The following is a 15,876-nucleotide window of genomic DNA, read 5'->3' on the forward strand; positions in this document are numbered from 1 at the left end:
GGGGTAAGATGAATGGAAAAGATGATGGGGTGTAACGGAGTGGTAACAAGCAGCAAAGCCAGACTCCTGGTGGACGACCGTTCCGCCCCAGACGCAGCCCCTAGGTAGTCGCTGCGCTAGCGCTCCACGAAAGCTACGCCCCTTTCAGAGAAGGACCGGCCCATTTCTGCCCGCCGCTGCCCCTCGCGTTTCCGGAAGGTCCTGATATTAGGGCGGACCCAACCGGATGCAAGTCGCGCGCCCTCTTCCGCTTGTATTTGCGTTACTTATACTCAGCTTGTAAGGAGAGGCAGGCGCGCGCGGTCTCTCTGCGCAGGCGCGGCCTGTGGTCCACGCTTGGAGTTATGCCTGTTCGGCACGTCTCGCGTGTCCGGGCCTTGTATCGGCGCATTTTGCTGCTGCACCGGGCTCTGCCCCCAGACCTCAAAGCCCTTGGTGACCAGTACGTGAAGGACGAATTTAGGAGACATAAGACCGTTGGTTCTGACGAGGCCGAGCGATTCTTGCAGGAATGGGAGGCAAGTAACTGCCCCCTTTTCTTCGCCCCAGATCTTTGAGGTCCCTCAGCGGTGTCCCGGTTTGACTCTGGGAGAGGCCGCCTGACCCGGCTGGTTTCCCCGGGCCTCACGAGCTCGAACACAGCGGCAGCCTGTTCCGTTTGAATTAAACAGCGTAAAGCCGTTCAAACAATACTTCCCAAAGTTACGTCCCAAGCTGGTCTGTTTATCCCACAGGTTCCTCGCTGGAGCACATCCCGTTACAACAGCGTGTCCAGTTCAGTTCAAGTTTTGCCAGGCGCTGGAGGGGTGAGGATGGAGGTTACAAAACTGAATAAGTCACCGTCAAGTGCTTAAAGAGCTTACCGTTTGGCAGCTTTTTTGTCTCCTCCAGTGCCTTGCACGTAGCAAGCGCCTATTGATAAATTAATGTTTTTCTCGTTACTAGTTTTCAGAGTTTTAAAGGCTTGTTTCTATAATTACTATTTTTAAAATCCCAGTGCTCTTTGTTGGGTCTTAATATTCTCAGTTGACTGATAACAGAAATCGGATAAGACTGGGGGTAATTACAAGCGGTGGGCAAAAATACTGGTCAGAGGTAGGTCAGGTGAAAGTTGGTTTCTTCGTAGTTTCAAGTCACGTTATTCTGTTGAATTGCTCTGCATCATTGCACTAAATCTTAATCAGACACATGCATTAGGGATTAACTCTTTGATTTTTCCCTCCCTTTTTTGAGTGAAGTCAAATGATATTCGGAGTGTTTCATTTAGAGTGTTTCGTGGGGTTGGGAGACATACAGCACTGCCCCTAGTTATTTGCAAATATAAAGAAATGAATGAAATTGGCAATTAGAGCGACAGGTATTTGAAAGCATGAAGCAGTGTTGGTTTAAGAACTGAGGTAAGCAATTCTTCAGCCTCAAAAGTTGATGTCTATAGAGATTATTGAAGTCTGTTTTTTTAAAAAAAATCATAAAGGGTGAACACAGGGTGAACATTAGGGTGAACACCGAACTTTTTCACTGAATTGCAGAATTTTTTATTGTAGACTCATGTACGCTTGCAAGAGGGACATTTAGGACAACGGTGAAATTTAGAACTTGCCTAAAAATTATGTGTATTAGATGTAGTGAGGCTGCCTAGAGCCAGGGAAGTTGAATCTTAAAATGCAGACTGCTGCAGACTGCTCTCTTTTAATATGGTAACTTGGTCTTGAAGCCAGAAGAACTGGATTCAAATTCAGGTACCGGCATTTATTAAATGTCAGGTCACTTTTCCTAGTCTTATTTTCTTATCTGTAAAACCATAACAGTATTTACAATATGCACCTCTAAATTAGTGTATGTAAATGTAAGTGACATCTTTTAAGCCAAGTCAGTTTGTGGCAGGACAGGAAGCTTTTTAGGGAAAGAGTAGGAACCCAGAATAAATTGGTAATAGGCTAGAGGAAAGAGACATTTTTAAAAAACTGGTTTTTAAAAAAAATGTGTTGATCAACTGAGGAGACTTGGTGTCAGGAGTTCAGCTTAAAAAAAAACAAACCCACAAAAAAACCAAAACACTCTCCTAGTGCTATGTGGCATTTGGTCTCTAAGATTCTTTCACACACTTCTAAAATTGCTTATGAACTTGAATTTGCTTTACTTTAAAAGGCAAAGTTGGGTATGGATACCACTGGAGAAGAGAAGGGAAGGGTCAGGAATATGAGAGGACTCAGTATTGGGAGGAGAGTTCCCTACTCCCTTTCATCTATTCCCTTCTGATCACAGAAAACTGGCAAATATTAGAGCAAATTCATCGGGGGAAATTTCTGTTCAAGGACCTTTGGGGGAAGGTAAGAGGAAAGTATTTCATTTTATCTTAAGGATAAAAATGTAAATGCATATTTACAGAGTAAATAGTGAATTTGTATAATTCCTTACCATAGAGAAAAAATGTTAAGTTCAGGGAGAGATGTTTGATAACTGGTTAGTAAAATACCCCTTGTAATCTTATTCCCAAGCCTTTTAGGGGACAACTGTTAAAAGTGGAATTGGGGGGCTTCCCTGGTGGCGCAGTGGTTGAGAGTCCGCCTGCTGAGGCAGGGGACATGGGTTCGTGCCCCGGTCCGGGAAGATCCCACATGCCGCAGAGCAGCTGGGCCCGTGAGCCATGGCCGCTGGGCCTGCGCGTCCGGAGCCTGTGCTCCGCAACGGGAGAGGCCACAACAGTGAGAGGCCCGCGTACCGCAAAAAAAAAAAAAAAAAAAAAAAAGTGGAATTGGGGCAGGGTAGATCAGGGGGTCTTACTTATTATGGCACTTTTAAAGTTCTGACTATGCTCAGTTTTGAAGAATAGCTGTTTTAGGTAATGCTTTCCATTTTTCTTTCTGTGCCGACCCAGTTGTGGAGAGAAGAACTTCTTACCACTATTTTCTGGGAAATTAGAATAAACGTTGAAAATTAAATAGCAAGTAAAAGACCTTCGTGTTAGAATGTGAGACGAAACACAGCTCCTTAGGAGCCACTTTGAAAAGACTCCGTGTGTTTAATTTTTCATTTTTTTTGCCCCATTTATTTATGTTTGTTGCTTTCTTGCCTGGTTTCCATTGTTTTCCTTAAGTAGCTGCTTTGTTCTGTGTCTCTTGGGGGAGGTTTATAGTGGAAGTTTCTGGAAAAAGCAAAATGCTTAAACATTCTTTAAATAGTTATTGATCACTTATTGCCAGGCAAAGTGCTAGGCATTGTAGGACACACAATGAATAATATATGTATTTTACTTTTATGGTGTACAAGTTTAGAGTATAATAGACGATTATAGTATGAAAGGGTGTCTCTCAAGTGCTATAGGGGCAAGGAGGGAATGGAGGAAGCTGAGGCCACATGTAATGTCTGAGCTGAGGTTTGAGCAGGTCAGAGTTACCTTGTCAAGAAAAAGACTCTCTAGAAAGAGGGAATAACCTATGCAGAGTTATTGAGGTAAGAAACAGTATGACTTTTTCCAGGATTTGCGGTGATGTGTTTAGAATTTAGTGTATTACATGGGAGATAAGAGATAAAGCTGAAGAGGTGACAAGAGACAGGATATTCTGTTAAGGATTTTAGGTCTTTATTTTGAATCATTGAAAGATTTTAAGCAGTGGTGAAAATGATTCAAATTATATTCTAGAAAGATCACTTTAACAGCAATAGAAAGGAATGATTGAAGAATGAGGCAGATTGAAGGTAGGGAGAACTGTTAGGAGAGATGTAGTAATCCCAAATATGTATGTGCCTGAACCAAGACAGAGATGTTGAGGATGGAGAGTATGGGTTTTTGCGTTACCCTTTTTAAGGTAGAATGGGATTTGACTTGGTGACTGATACAGGATTAATTAGAGGGGAGGCCATAGAATGGATAACTCTCAAGTTTTGGAATACGATATCAATAACCAGAATAAGTATATAGGAGGAGGAGGTGGGGGATGAGTTCAGTATGGTACATTTTTGTGTTAAAAATTCTGGTGGGACAGTCAAGTGGAGATGTTTTGAGATATATTTACTCTGATACTCAGGAGACAGATTGTGGCTGGAGATAGAGATTTGGAATTCATTATTTGTAATTGATGGTCCAAAGGTGTGAATTAAAGTGCCCAGGCTGGGTATAACGGGGGAAGCTAGATAGATAGTGGTCAAAGATAGACCACTAACATTTAGGAGTTAAAGAGAATGAAGGTAGTAGTGTAGTGCTGGAACTGTTCTGTTCTTTTCTTTTTCTGTACTCAGTTGTTCCTAAGCTACTTCTGCAAAGGAACATACTTTTTCCCTTCCTGATTATGTTTAAGTCTTTAGATTTTTATGATAGTCTTTATCATAATATTTGCTTTTTTGTTTTATTTTGTTGTATTCATTTTAGAGAGGAGGAAATGCTTCAATTTTCATGTAACTGTGCATTTGTAACTCATGTGGGATATCTTATGAGTTTGAAGTGGATCATCAGATTAAAAAAATGTATGATTACATTGCATGTCATCTATATTTAGAGTTTCCTTAACTTAATATAATTAGGGTTGGATGGGTATTTTGCAGTTTTTATAATTGTACGTCTCTCTTACCTAATTTGAGGACCTCATTTTGTTGGTTTTGAACATCCTGATTTGAACTTTGTATTTTAGTTTGTGGGAGAAAAGGAATGAATTACCTCTCTGTTCAATAGATGGATTGTATGTGTGGGGGATCATCTACCAAGTATGAGGGAGTCATCTGGGAACCTGTTAGTTGTACTGTTTATTCCACATGTTACTCAGTGTGGTGTTTTTGTGATGGTTTATTGGGTGGTGATGGTTTATTGAATGGTGATATGTCACACATGTGTGTTTTCCACATTAAGCTTTACCATTTAAAAAATTTTAGCCATACTGTGGTCCTTAACTAATGGTTGAAAAAGGGGTGAAGGTGAGGATTTGAAACAGTATATCCTTAGAACATAAAATGTTTCTTTTTTTCATTTCTGAAGTATTTGGAAGCTTTTACCATATTTTTTGTTTAGAAATACTTAACTTTTATTGGTGTCAGTTGTGTTATAACAGTGCTTGTGTTATAAAGTAACTTAAGGTGTTTTTAAAAATCATAGTTTGATCAACATTGCAAATATTATTGACTTTATACTATATTACTGGAACATAGAGGTATGTCCTTTTATTTAAGTGATTTTAAAGTTATTGGAATTTATAGATTTAAAATAATGGTAATAGAATGATAGTATTAATATGCTAGTAGTTATGGTTCTAAAACAGATCTGTGTGTGTGTAGGGGTGTGTGTATGTCTATATACCACACAGACTTCAGAATTTGAAGTAAGTTTTTCCACAGAATTTAATAAAAGGATTATATATATATGTATAATATTGATTTTACTGGTTTACCTATTATTTTGTGAGATAAATTATTTTACGGTTGCTTAATAAGAACGGATGTCTGAAATTTTACATAGGGAGTATTAGAATTGATTGAAAGGGGCTTCACATTGCTTCAGTAAACTTGTTTTTTAGGTTAATGCTCTTAAGCTTTTTTGAAAAACCAAATTAATGTATGTATGTGGCTAAAAAATTAGTGTGAGAGGGCTTATAATAAAGAGCAATATATTCTTTTCTATTCCTTAATTTATCTGTTCTGGGGACATTTTTCATTTTATTTTGGTGTCTTTCAGGTTTCAAGTATCTTGTGAATTTGGTTATCTGTCCAAATTTACAAGTAAAGCAGTAAGAAACTGAGAACTCTGCATATAGGTAGGCTTGTTGATTAGAAAATTACTTTTAGGATCACAGAGTTTCAGTAAATCTCCCTTGGATTTGCTTCTTGCTCCTCATTTTCTTTACCTCCCTGGTGTTTGTGTTCAGTTGGTTCTGGCAGTTTGGCTTTATCTTCAGCTGTTATTCTCTGTTTTGTTTTCTAAGCTGTGGCTGCTTCTACTGAGGCTGTTTTATTAGTTAAACTTCTCCACCTGCTTTCCATTTTGAGAACCTTATTGAAATCTCTTGGCTTCTAATGGCTCCTTTCTTAGTCATTATGGATTGCTCCTTTAAAAGTTTTTCTATTAGTTCAGTGGAGTTTTGGAAGGGAGAAGAAATAAGAAATAAGCTTCTGTGATTTCTCCAATCTGCCGTCTCAAACTGGGGATTCTCAGTGTTTTCATTTTAAAGATGAAGAAACTAAGGCCTGTAGAAGTAAAATGACTTGTTTGGTGCCACACAACTAGGTACGATGAAAATCTTGTGCTCTCACCTCATGAAAATCAGTTAAGATTTTGGAAATTAATGTTTCCAAAAGACTATTCAATTTCTGTTTAATGTAAAATGATTATATATTTTTTCTTTGAATTTTGCTTTTTTGCTTATTACAGTTTATTTGTATATTTGGTTTGTTTTCCATTTTTGGTATTTTTCCTAAGGGACAGGGAAGATTTTTTTAAAATCATGTTTCTACCTAATACACCTCTAGCATAATTAGGAAATGTTTAGGTAATGATTTATTTGTATGTTTATTATCCCAAGGTGCTAATTGCGACACATTTCTTTCTCAAAGATTTTTTTCATTAATGACAGAATAGAAGTTGCTCTAATGTAACTGTTAAACTGTTGTGCTAGTCAGGCACATGTATTTCCTGTGTGATTTTTGGCTTCAGTTGTCTTAGTAGGGGAAGTAATATTTTACCCTTGAAATTACAGATGGACCAAAAAGTTCTCTTTTCCCTCTAAGATATGATTATATTAGGAGATGAGTTAAAACTATATCAAACAGCTTAACCCACTTTACACTTTTCATTGGCACCACTGATTTCTCTCTTTAATCTTTTTAGTTTTAGGGTTGTGTGTTACCATAGTAATACCACGGACAATAAAAATACAGTACATTTTATTTCTCTTTGTAATACTTACCATTAACATAAAGTTAATAATTCCTGAATTGAAAATTAGTTAAAATAAAAGGCAAATGGAATGTATTTGGGATTAATGTGATAGATGATTGATAGCATTAGTATAAAAAGAACTTAGCTTGGACTGGGAAAACACTTAACAGCTTTAATACAGGAATGGGCAAAAGGGACTCTAATAAGAGGTCATTCTCTGATTTATATATGAATTTAACTGCTGTGTTGAATGTATATGGTAATAGTGAAAAATTTAAATCAGTATAGATGTCCAGTGATGGCAGAAGAATGAAATTATAACATAGCCATATGACGGATGGGTTAGTATGCAGCTCTTAGTAATGGTGTTTCAGAAGAATTAATGGTATAGAAAACTGCTCATGATACAATTAAAAATAAACAGTGTTTATCTTTGGGTGCTGGGATTAAGGATGATTATAATTTTCTTCCTTGTACCTCAGAATTCCAGATCATGTGCTACTTTCGTAATTATAAGAAAGCCAATAAATGTGATTTTAAACGATGCAGTTGGATATGCTCAGCATTTTTGTTACCAATCTTGTGTCACAAAGCATAGGAAAATACATACATTGAGTCAACTAGCACCTTATATAGTTCCTAATTTTGCCCTTTAAATTTTGTAGGTTAAACTTAGACTTCTTCATGTTTAATAAATAATGTCAGCTATATATCTTAATTATTTCTTGCTGAGTTTTGTAAAATTAAAACAATCTAAATGTGTAGACTTTTTTATTCAGTATTGTAAATGGCCACTGAAATAAGAGAAGAAATAAAAGGCATCCAGATTGAAAAGAAAGAAATAAAACTGCCTTTATTCACAGGAGATATGATTATGTAGACAATTTGATGTAATCTACTAAAAAACTTCTGGAATTTAATAAGCTAGTTTAGCAAGGTTGTATGATACATGGTCAGTATATAAAAATGAACTGTACTTTTATATACTAGCAGTGAAAACTTGGAAATTAAACTTTTTAAATATCACTTACCATCAAAAAATATGAAATGCTTAGGGAAAATTCAGACAAAGGATGTTCAGACCTCTACACTGAAAACTACAAAGCATTGCTGGGAAAGAATAAACATGTATAGATTAAAAATTAAACTTTATCTAGTTACTGTTTTTTCCTTAACCACTAGAAGACATATTTAGAATTTAGAATCTTTAGGGCTCTAAACTGAGATCAGAAAAGAGTTATCAGGGCCATCTATCTGGTATAGTTTTAAGTCTTTTTAAGCAACGTGAAGAATCTTCTCATGTTAATTTCTTAGAGATCATACTTAAATAGTCATAATTCTCCAATAACTTAATGAAAATTAAGTTGCTACTTAATAACTGTTAGAAATCTATTTTAATTTTTTACCTTTTTCTAAGCATTGTAGAAGGTTGCATGAAGGCTGACAGTGTATTAGGACTGGCAGAGGAAATTGGTTAACTGTTGGTTTGTCTTCTGGCAAGTGAGACAGAGAGAGGATGGAAGGTGGCTTGGAAACCAGTAGGCTTAGGAAGGAGATTCTAGGTACATTTGTGCCACCCAAGATTGTCATTGTAAGTTCTGGGAATTGATCTTGTACCTTTGGAATTGGACTTTATCAGCATACTCAGAGATGATCGAATATTGACTTCAGATTCACACTAACTAAATTTATGTAATACTGAAGTATAAGCTAGAATGCTGATTTCTTTGGGTTGGGGAGTGGGGGCTGATAAAGAGGGCTCTCCTTTTCCAGGAGTCAGAATATTCATATTTAGATCCAGGGACACTTCTTTCAGAGTTGTCTCAGAATTTAGAATTTTTTAGATTTTAGAAAGGTAAGAAGGAGTATGATTGAATTTTAAGACACACCCCTGTGGGATCTGGAGTGGTACCCTGTAATCAAGTACATTAATATTTCTGCAGTAAAGCATTTGACTGTTCATATTAAGCAGAGTAAATAAACGCTTCACATAATCCATTTAGGTCCGATTTGCTACCGGATGAGTTCTGAAACAGCTTTTGTTTTTTGAAATTTCTTTGACTTCAGAATTGCAAGTAAGGGATTGTGGACCTCTATTAAGCTTTCTAGGAAACTGAATTAATGTTTAGAAGGTTACCTGGTAAACACAGAATTAAAATAATGGGAACTGGGTAGGCATGAGAGATTTTTTATCAGGCCTTGTAGTAGAAAACATCCGTTTAGTTTACAGTAGAAAACATTGTGGGTCCTCATGCTTCACTGCCCTTTTTTCTTGGACAGTGCTGAACACACATTAGAAAGTTTGCCCCCTCTTGATACTTTATTTTTATTTTAAGCACATTTTTTTCCTGCCAAAACATTATTATTATTATCAGTGTGTTGATAGATTAAGCTACCTAATTGGGCTTCTGGGCCTGAGAGAACTCAGATGTTTCCCATTGTGTGTTGATTTTTTTAGCTCAGTTCCCAAGGGAGGATCATATTTATCTTATTTAGAAGTTTTTGGTCTTCCCTAATCCTAAATTAGTAAACTTGGAGCATTTCTAAAATAAATTGAATTTTGACTTCTAAGCTTTCAAACACTAAAATATTTATGCTTTATTTGAATAGATTTTAAACATGGCCTATTTTTTTTCAAAAAACATTTCATCATTATAAACATAAAAAAATAGCAGAATGTTGTATATTGTATGTTTAAGTAGCAAAGCTTTCTGGACTTTGCTGTAGTGACTCTTCACTTTGCTGCAGATGAAGTTGTCTAGTTTGTTTAAAACTATCCCATTGAATAAAAAAAAATCACACACTTCTCATAGGAACTTTCCCCTTTCCACACTAAGAATGGCAGCTGATGGCATGGCAAATACGTATATATAAAAACAACTATAGGGCTTCCCTGGTGGTGCAGTGGTGCCAACGCAGGGGACGTGGGTTCGAGCCCTGGTCTGGGGAAGATCCCACATGCCGTGGAGCAGCTAAGCCCGTGTCCTGAGTGTGTTGGCCGCCACAACTGCTGAGCCCATGTGCCACAACTGCTGAAGCCCACGCACCTAGAGCCCATGCTCCGCAACAAGAGAAGCCACCTTAATGAGAGGCCAGAACACCGCAATGAAGAGTAGCCCCGGATCGCTGCAACTAAAAAGAAAGCCCACACACAGCAACGAAGACCCAATGCAGCCAAAATAAATAAATTTATAAACCAACAAACAACTATAATAACATCAGCATGCAGCATCAATGGGTCTAGCCTCACAGCACAGACCCAAAGCTCTAACCCCTCCAAAAGGTAGCTTGTTCACTGCCTCACACTTCCCAGCCTGGCTGCCTACTTATTCATTCTATAAGGTATAAATACGTACAGTTGATAATGCAGGATTTCTAGCCAATAACCATAGTTAACACCACTTAAAAAACACCATGAACATATTTAAATGCCTTTACTAGGCTAAGCAAGATGCACAGAGTGAGAAAAACGTCTTATTTTAAAATATTTGGAAATATATACAACTTTGATACAGTTTCAGGGTACTAATAACGACCTTGGCTACTTCATGTAAATTACTTAACATTTCTAGTACACTTCTAGAAACTGCAATATGATTATATTCGAATTTTGTAAATAAATCTAATGAGGGCAGAGCCATCTCAAAGAAGTTTGTTGTATTTTTCCCTACTCTGGAATTCATGTGGAGTTAGATACTCAAGTTTATTTCTCTATCCTCCTCTTTCTCAACCCCCTTCTTCCTCCTCATCCTCTTCATCTTCTGTTTTTAAGGCAACATCTGTCTCCTTTGCACCGTCAGATTTTCCTGAGTTGGCTAAACCTTTTTCCTATTTCTCCTTCAGCCTCACTACCTTATTATTGTAAGGCTGCTTTTTTTTTTTTTTGCTGTACGCGGGCCTCTCACTGTTGTGGCCTCTCCCGCTGCAGAGCACAGGCTCCGGACGCGCAGGCTCAGCGGCCATGGCTCACGGGCCCAGCCGCTCCGCGGCATGTGGGATCTTCCCGGACCGGGGCACGAACCCGTGTCCCCCGCATCGGCAGGTGGACTCTCAACCACTGCGCCACCAGGGAAGCCCAAGGCTGCTTTTTTTGCTCTCAGATTACTCCATATCTGTTTGGTCTTCAGTGGAGGTGCCAGGGTTTGCGGATTTGATCTCAGCGTGGAACTCTGAACAGAACACTCCCAGTAGTGGCTACTCAGGAGCATTAGGATCCTTCCTGCTTCTCTTAGTTGTTCCAAAATGCTCCATTTCTGGATCATCAGATTTGGATTTCCTTTTCCCAGACATTGTCTTCTATATCTCAGAGCACTTCTTAGAAAACTGCAAAGGAAAAATCAAAAACAAGCTGCAACGCTGATGGGGTCTCTTGGATTTTTCTTCTTTTGTACCTCTGGCTTGCCTGCACAATGAAGGCAGAGAAGACCCTTTGGTCTGTGGTTTCTTAGGTCACCTTCAGCCATATTGATTCATTGTTTGCTAGCCTCTGCGTGCAATTTTACTGCACGCAGTAAAGAAACAGTTAACAAGAAACCAGTATTAATGATTATGATAGACATACATGTATATAGTTAAGAACTATATAAAATTTGTTTTTCTGTGCCATTTTCAGCTATTGTATTTAATCTTTTTGTGTCACCTGCTAGGTTAGTCAAGCGATTGGGACAAAGATTGTAATAATAACGTTTTGGAAGCTTGATACTTTTGTAACTACTTTTATGCTATGAGTGCATTTCTGAAAAGTTGTTTATAAGTTGATTTTAAAAAATTTTAACTATTTTAAGTATACTGGCAGATTAACTATTTAAAGAAATTCTTTTGTTAATCCTTTTGTAAAATGAATAATCGGCCCATAATTTCCTTCTTTGTGTAAACCTGCATTTGCATACATGAAATTTGTTTTAAATAGGGTTTGTCTACAAATGTCAATGCATGTGTCTAAAAAGAAAAAAATTTAATTTCTGTTTGTGAAGAACAAATTCAGATTTGGCACTTTTGATAAGTAAGACATACCAGATTATTTTAGTTCTATTCTTTTCAACTAAAGCATATTTTATATAGCATTTTGCTATCAAAATATGCTCTACACCTTTAATGGGTGGCAAGAAGTTCATATGTTAAGATTGAACTGTAGTATATTTTTAAAGTATATTTTCTTAGATAGTAATAGAGCTAGTGTGAAGTTATATAAAGTTTAAAAAGTTATTTAGTAGTTTTATCTTTTCTTAAGAGCATAACTGGAATCTCAAATCTTAATGATTTTTGTCTTTCAAAATTTTGCTTTATCTTAGTCTGTACTTACAGAGGTAGATGTATATGTTGCTTCTAATTATGTTTGTTAGCTTTCTACTTAACTGTAGTTGGGGGATACCCAGCAGTTTACTCCTCTGATACTAGGATGATAGATAACTCATCCTTCTTTTAGTTTGGATACTGAAATCTTGCTAACCAGTATTAACCACAAACAGCTATTTAGTCCACAGTATAGCATAAATGTGGTATATTTATGATGAAAAATAAAAATGTAATGGCCATTGTGTAGTATTTTAATTGTACTGTGCTTAAATAGACTTTTTCTGCAGGGCTGTCTGGGAGCCTTACTACTCTTTGTTATACTGTTTCTTTGGGAAAGTATATACAAATTAAAGTCTAGAGCATTGGGAACTTGGCCCCATCTCTTAGACCAGCCGCACAACCTGTTGGATAGTCAGTCAAAGGAGAAGCCCTCATGATTTAACATGGGTACTGTTTGATTCCATGGAAAGTAAAGTCTTTCCTCGATAACTGAGGAAGAAGTCAGTGGGTTAGAGAACCCTTGGAAATGTCCTGGGATCTAGTAGAGACACGTCTTCTAATATAAATAAGGCCAGCCATTTGTTTGTTCATGGCCTTAACAAGTTGAGTGTCAGGGATAATCTAGACGACATTATTAAGGACAAAAACTGGAAAGAAAGCAAAGAATCAGGAGGAGAGGTTTCAGCAACAAGTTCAAGGTGGGACATGGAGAAATTGTTCCAAATGTAGGTCTTGAATTGTGTGAGGCTGGGAGGACTAGACAGGAGGAGCCCAACTGAGTTTATTTGTTCACTGATTCATTCATTGCCTACTATTTTTCAGGGGATACAGAGCTTAATGGTCAGTATCCGTAAGGAGTTCATAAGTGTGGTACATGTCTGTATAAGATAGCAGAAAACTCATTGTACTCTAAAGAGTAGTAGTTGAGAATGTTGGTCTTCTGGCAGCAGGGCAAACAAAGAGTGGTGTGATTACAGGAGGAAACTTCTCTTTCCCTTAGCCATTCAATTTATGATTGTTAGGCAGTTCTCTAACCAGTATATCTACCCTGTCACTTGCAGTTCCTTATTCCTCTGTTCTGTTGGATTTTGAAGATCTTTTTATCTTTGAGTTTCTTTTTAAAATATAATTACCCTATGAGAGATTCCATTTTAAATTATTGGCAGCTAACACTTTAATGATTAACAATGACATTGATTAACATCCAGCTACTTACTGTGTGAACGGATAATTTGATTAACCACTCTAAGCCTCAGTTTCCTCATCAGTGAAATGGGAATACCAACAGTACTTACTTCAAAGGTTAAGGATTAAATAAGATAATATATGCACAATTGTTGCCTTGTACATGGTAAGTTCTCAGTAAGTGTTAACTATTTTAGCTGTAGCGTGTGGTAGGAAGGAGATTTGATAGGAAGGAGTTTTGAAGGTACTGAAAACAAATTTTGTAATTTCATTATTCTTAATTCTTCCTTCTTTCCTATCTTCCATATCCAGTTAGTTGCCAAATCTGGTTGATTCCTTTTACCATATCAGAACTCTGACCTGTTGTCTCCATTCTCTTTGCCTCTGGATGTTTGTAGTAATTTCATAAATAATCTTGCCTTTAGTCCCTTTTAAATGTCAGCTTATAAAACACAACTTTGATCATATTATTGCCCTCGTAAAAAGCCATCACTGTTTTCCGATTGACCTCTCTTGAACCCAAGTTAAAAACTATGCAAAATCTGACTTGAATATGTTTTTCCTACCTTACATCTCAATATTCTTTGTCAAGTTTCCTAAGTTCCAGTCATACTCAACAGAGAATGTGGCCTTAAGTTGTCGTGGCCTCACTATTCATTTGCCCTAAATGTTTTCCTGTCTTTTTCTGTATAGCCAAATCCTAAAATGTCTTTCATAACAGCTCCAATCCTTTGCTATCAACTGTTTCTTGATTAATTCTCTCAGTAAAAAGCAAAACTCTGTCTTCTAATTTTCTAAAACATTATTTTGTATTTTTGTTTTCTTCATGCTTTCTACAGTGTATTATAATTATTTGTGTACATCCTTTTTGATGCTAGTAGAGGGTAAATTCCTTGAGGACGAAAACTATGTTTTATGTATCTTTGTGTACCTTAAAGCTCCTAGGACAGTATTTTGCTTATGATAGATGCTCAGTAAATCTTGTTTTTTTCCTTCAAAAGAAAAATGTGTGATTTTTCAGATGAAGACCAAACATGTTGGATAAAAAGTTAACCAAATATGTGAATTATAGTTTATAAAGATTAATAGTTTAAGCAAAGGCTTTTAGCCTGATTATGGGAATCTTAAATTGTATTTCATAAATAAATGAGAATTCAGTGTTGTATTTCATAGTGTACTAGGCTTATTCCAAGCACTTTAATCCATGTTTTTATCTAGATATGCTGTCAAGTCAGTAGGCATATGAATGCATGAATAGCTGGTTCAGGTTTTTTTTTTTTAATTAATTAATTTATTTATTTTTGGCTGCGTTGGGTCTTGGTTGCTTCACGCGGGCTTTCTCTAGTTGCGGCAAGTGGGGGCTACTCTTCGTTGCAGTGCGTGGGCTTCTCATTGTGGTGGCTTTTCTTGTTGCAGTGCACAGGCTCTAGGCGTGTGGGCTTCAGTAGTTGTGGCACACGGGCTCAGTAGTTGTGGCTCGTGGGCTCTAGAGCACAGGCTTAGTTGTGGCGCACGGGCTTAGCTGCTCTGTGGCATGTGGGATCTTCCCGGACCAGGGCTCTAACCCGTGTCCCCTGAATTGGCAGGCGGATTCTTAACCACTGCACCACCAGGGATGTCCTGGTTCAGTTTTATATATGTATATATATATTTTTTTCTTTTTCCATTTAATATAGTGTTTTAAGTGCCTAAGAATGGAGAGAGATAATTAAAGAGTATTTAGGAAATTTAAGATCATGAACTGGGAGAGTCCTAGGACAGGCATAATTGCTAAGAATCTTGGAAACAGAAAAAGAAGTTGGGTGTCTGTCAGGCAGTTTCCTTAAGCTAAAATGAACACCATCTTCTCTCCGGAAGAAGAGAGAAACTAGGAGCAACTTTGCATGGTCATTTTCACTAAATTCTTCTGAGAATATTTACCTTGTTTACAACCAGATTCATTCATTCCTTCTAGTATTGACTGGAATACTCCAGTCAGATACAGGAATTTTTTGTGTAAGTGTAATTTCAAAAATTTCCACATGATGGCAGAAGATATCTGGAAACACGTTATTGAATGAAATTCAGAAAACTTTGTATTTCAGTTTTATCTGAAATAGTGTCTTTTCACATTTCTACTAGTAATTTTCACACTTGTATTGTCTGATAGAGATAGTTATTGGTATTTTGAACATTGTAAATGTTTTCACTAATGTTAAAATGAATAATTTTTTTTCCTGATTTCTTTTATATAATTTAAATTCATTTTTGAAGGTTTCATGGGTCTCCCCTGAATAGTGTTTTAAATACTTGTTTTGGTAAATGTCTTTTTTCTTAGTAAGCCAGTTTAGCGGAGATTGAGTTCAGTTATTTACTATTTATAGATAAATGTGTGAAACCAAATATGTGGACTTTTATTCAACTTTAGGTTAGAAATTAAGGAATTGATTCAACATACATTCTTTTGTGTGAATACACCTCGTGCTCTCTTTTTTTGTTTTTTTTGTTTTTTTTTTTTTATGCTCTCTTGACTGTTTTGTTTTTTGCCTCCCTTC

The 15,876-nt window shown here is 36.9% G+C and overlaps 1 protein-coding gene across 1 annotated transcript in view; it reads left to right on the plus strand.

The window, feature by feature from the left end:
- The first annotated feature begins 255 nt into the window (after positions 1-255).
- Positions 256-15,876, plus strand: part of SDHAF3 (succinate dehydrogenase complex assembly factor 3) — an 82,376-nt gene continuing 66,755 nt past the window's right edge. Inside the window, exon 1 of the mRNA XM_022586631.3 lies at positions 256-518. Coding sequence (XP_022442339.1) covers positions 345-518 — 174 coding nt within the window. The 5' untranslated portion in view covers positions 256-344. The remainder of the gene's footprint in view (positions 519-15,876) is intronic.

Source organism: Delphinapterus leucas, chromosome 9, assembly GCF_059928025.1.
Source record: "Delphinapterus leucas isolate spDelLeu-1000000601 "Yukka" chromosome 9, BTC_Dleu_Yukka2, whole genome shotgun sequence".
NCBI lineage: Eukaryota > Metazoa > Chordata > Mammalia > Artiodactyla > Monodontidae > Delphinapterus > Delphinapterus leucas.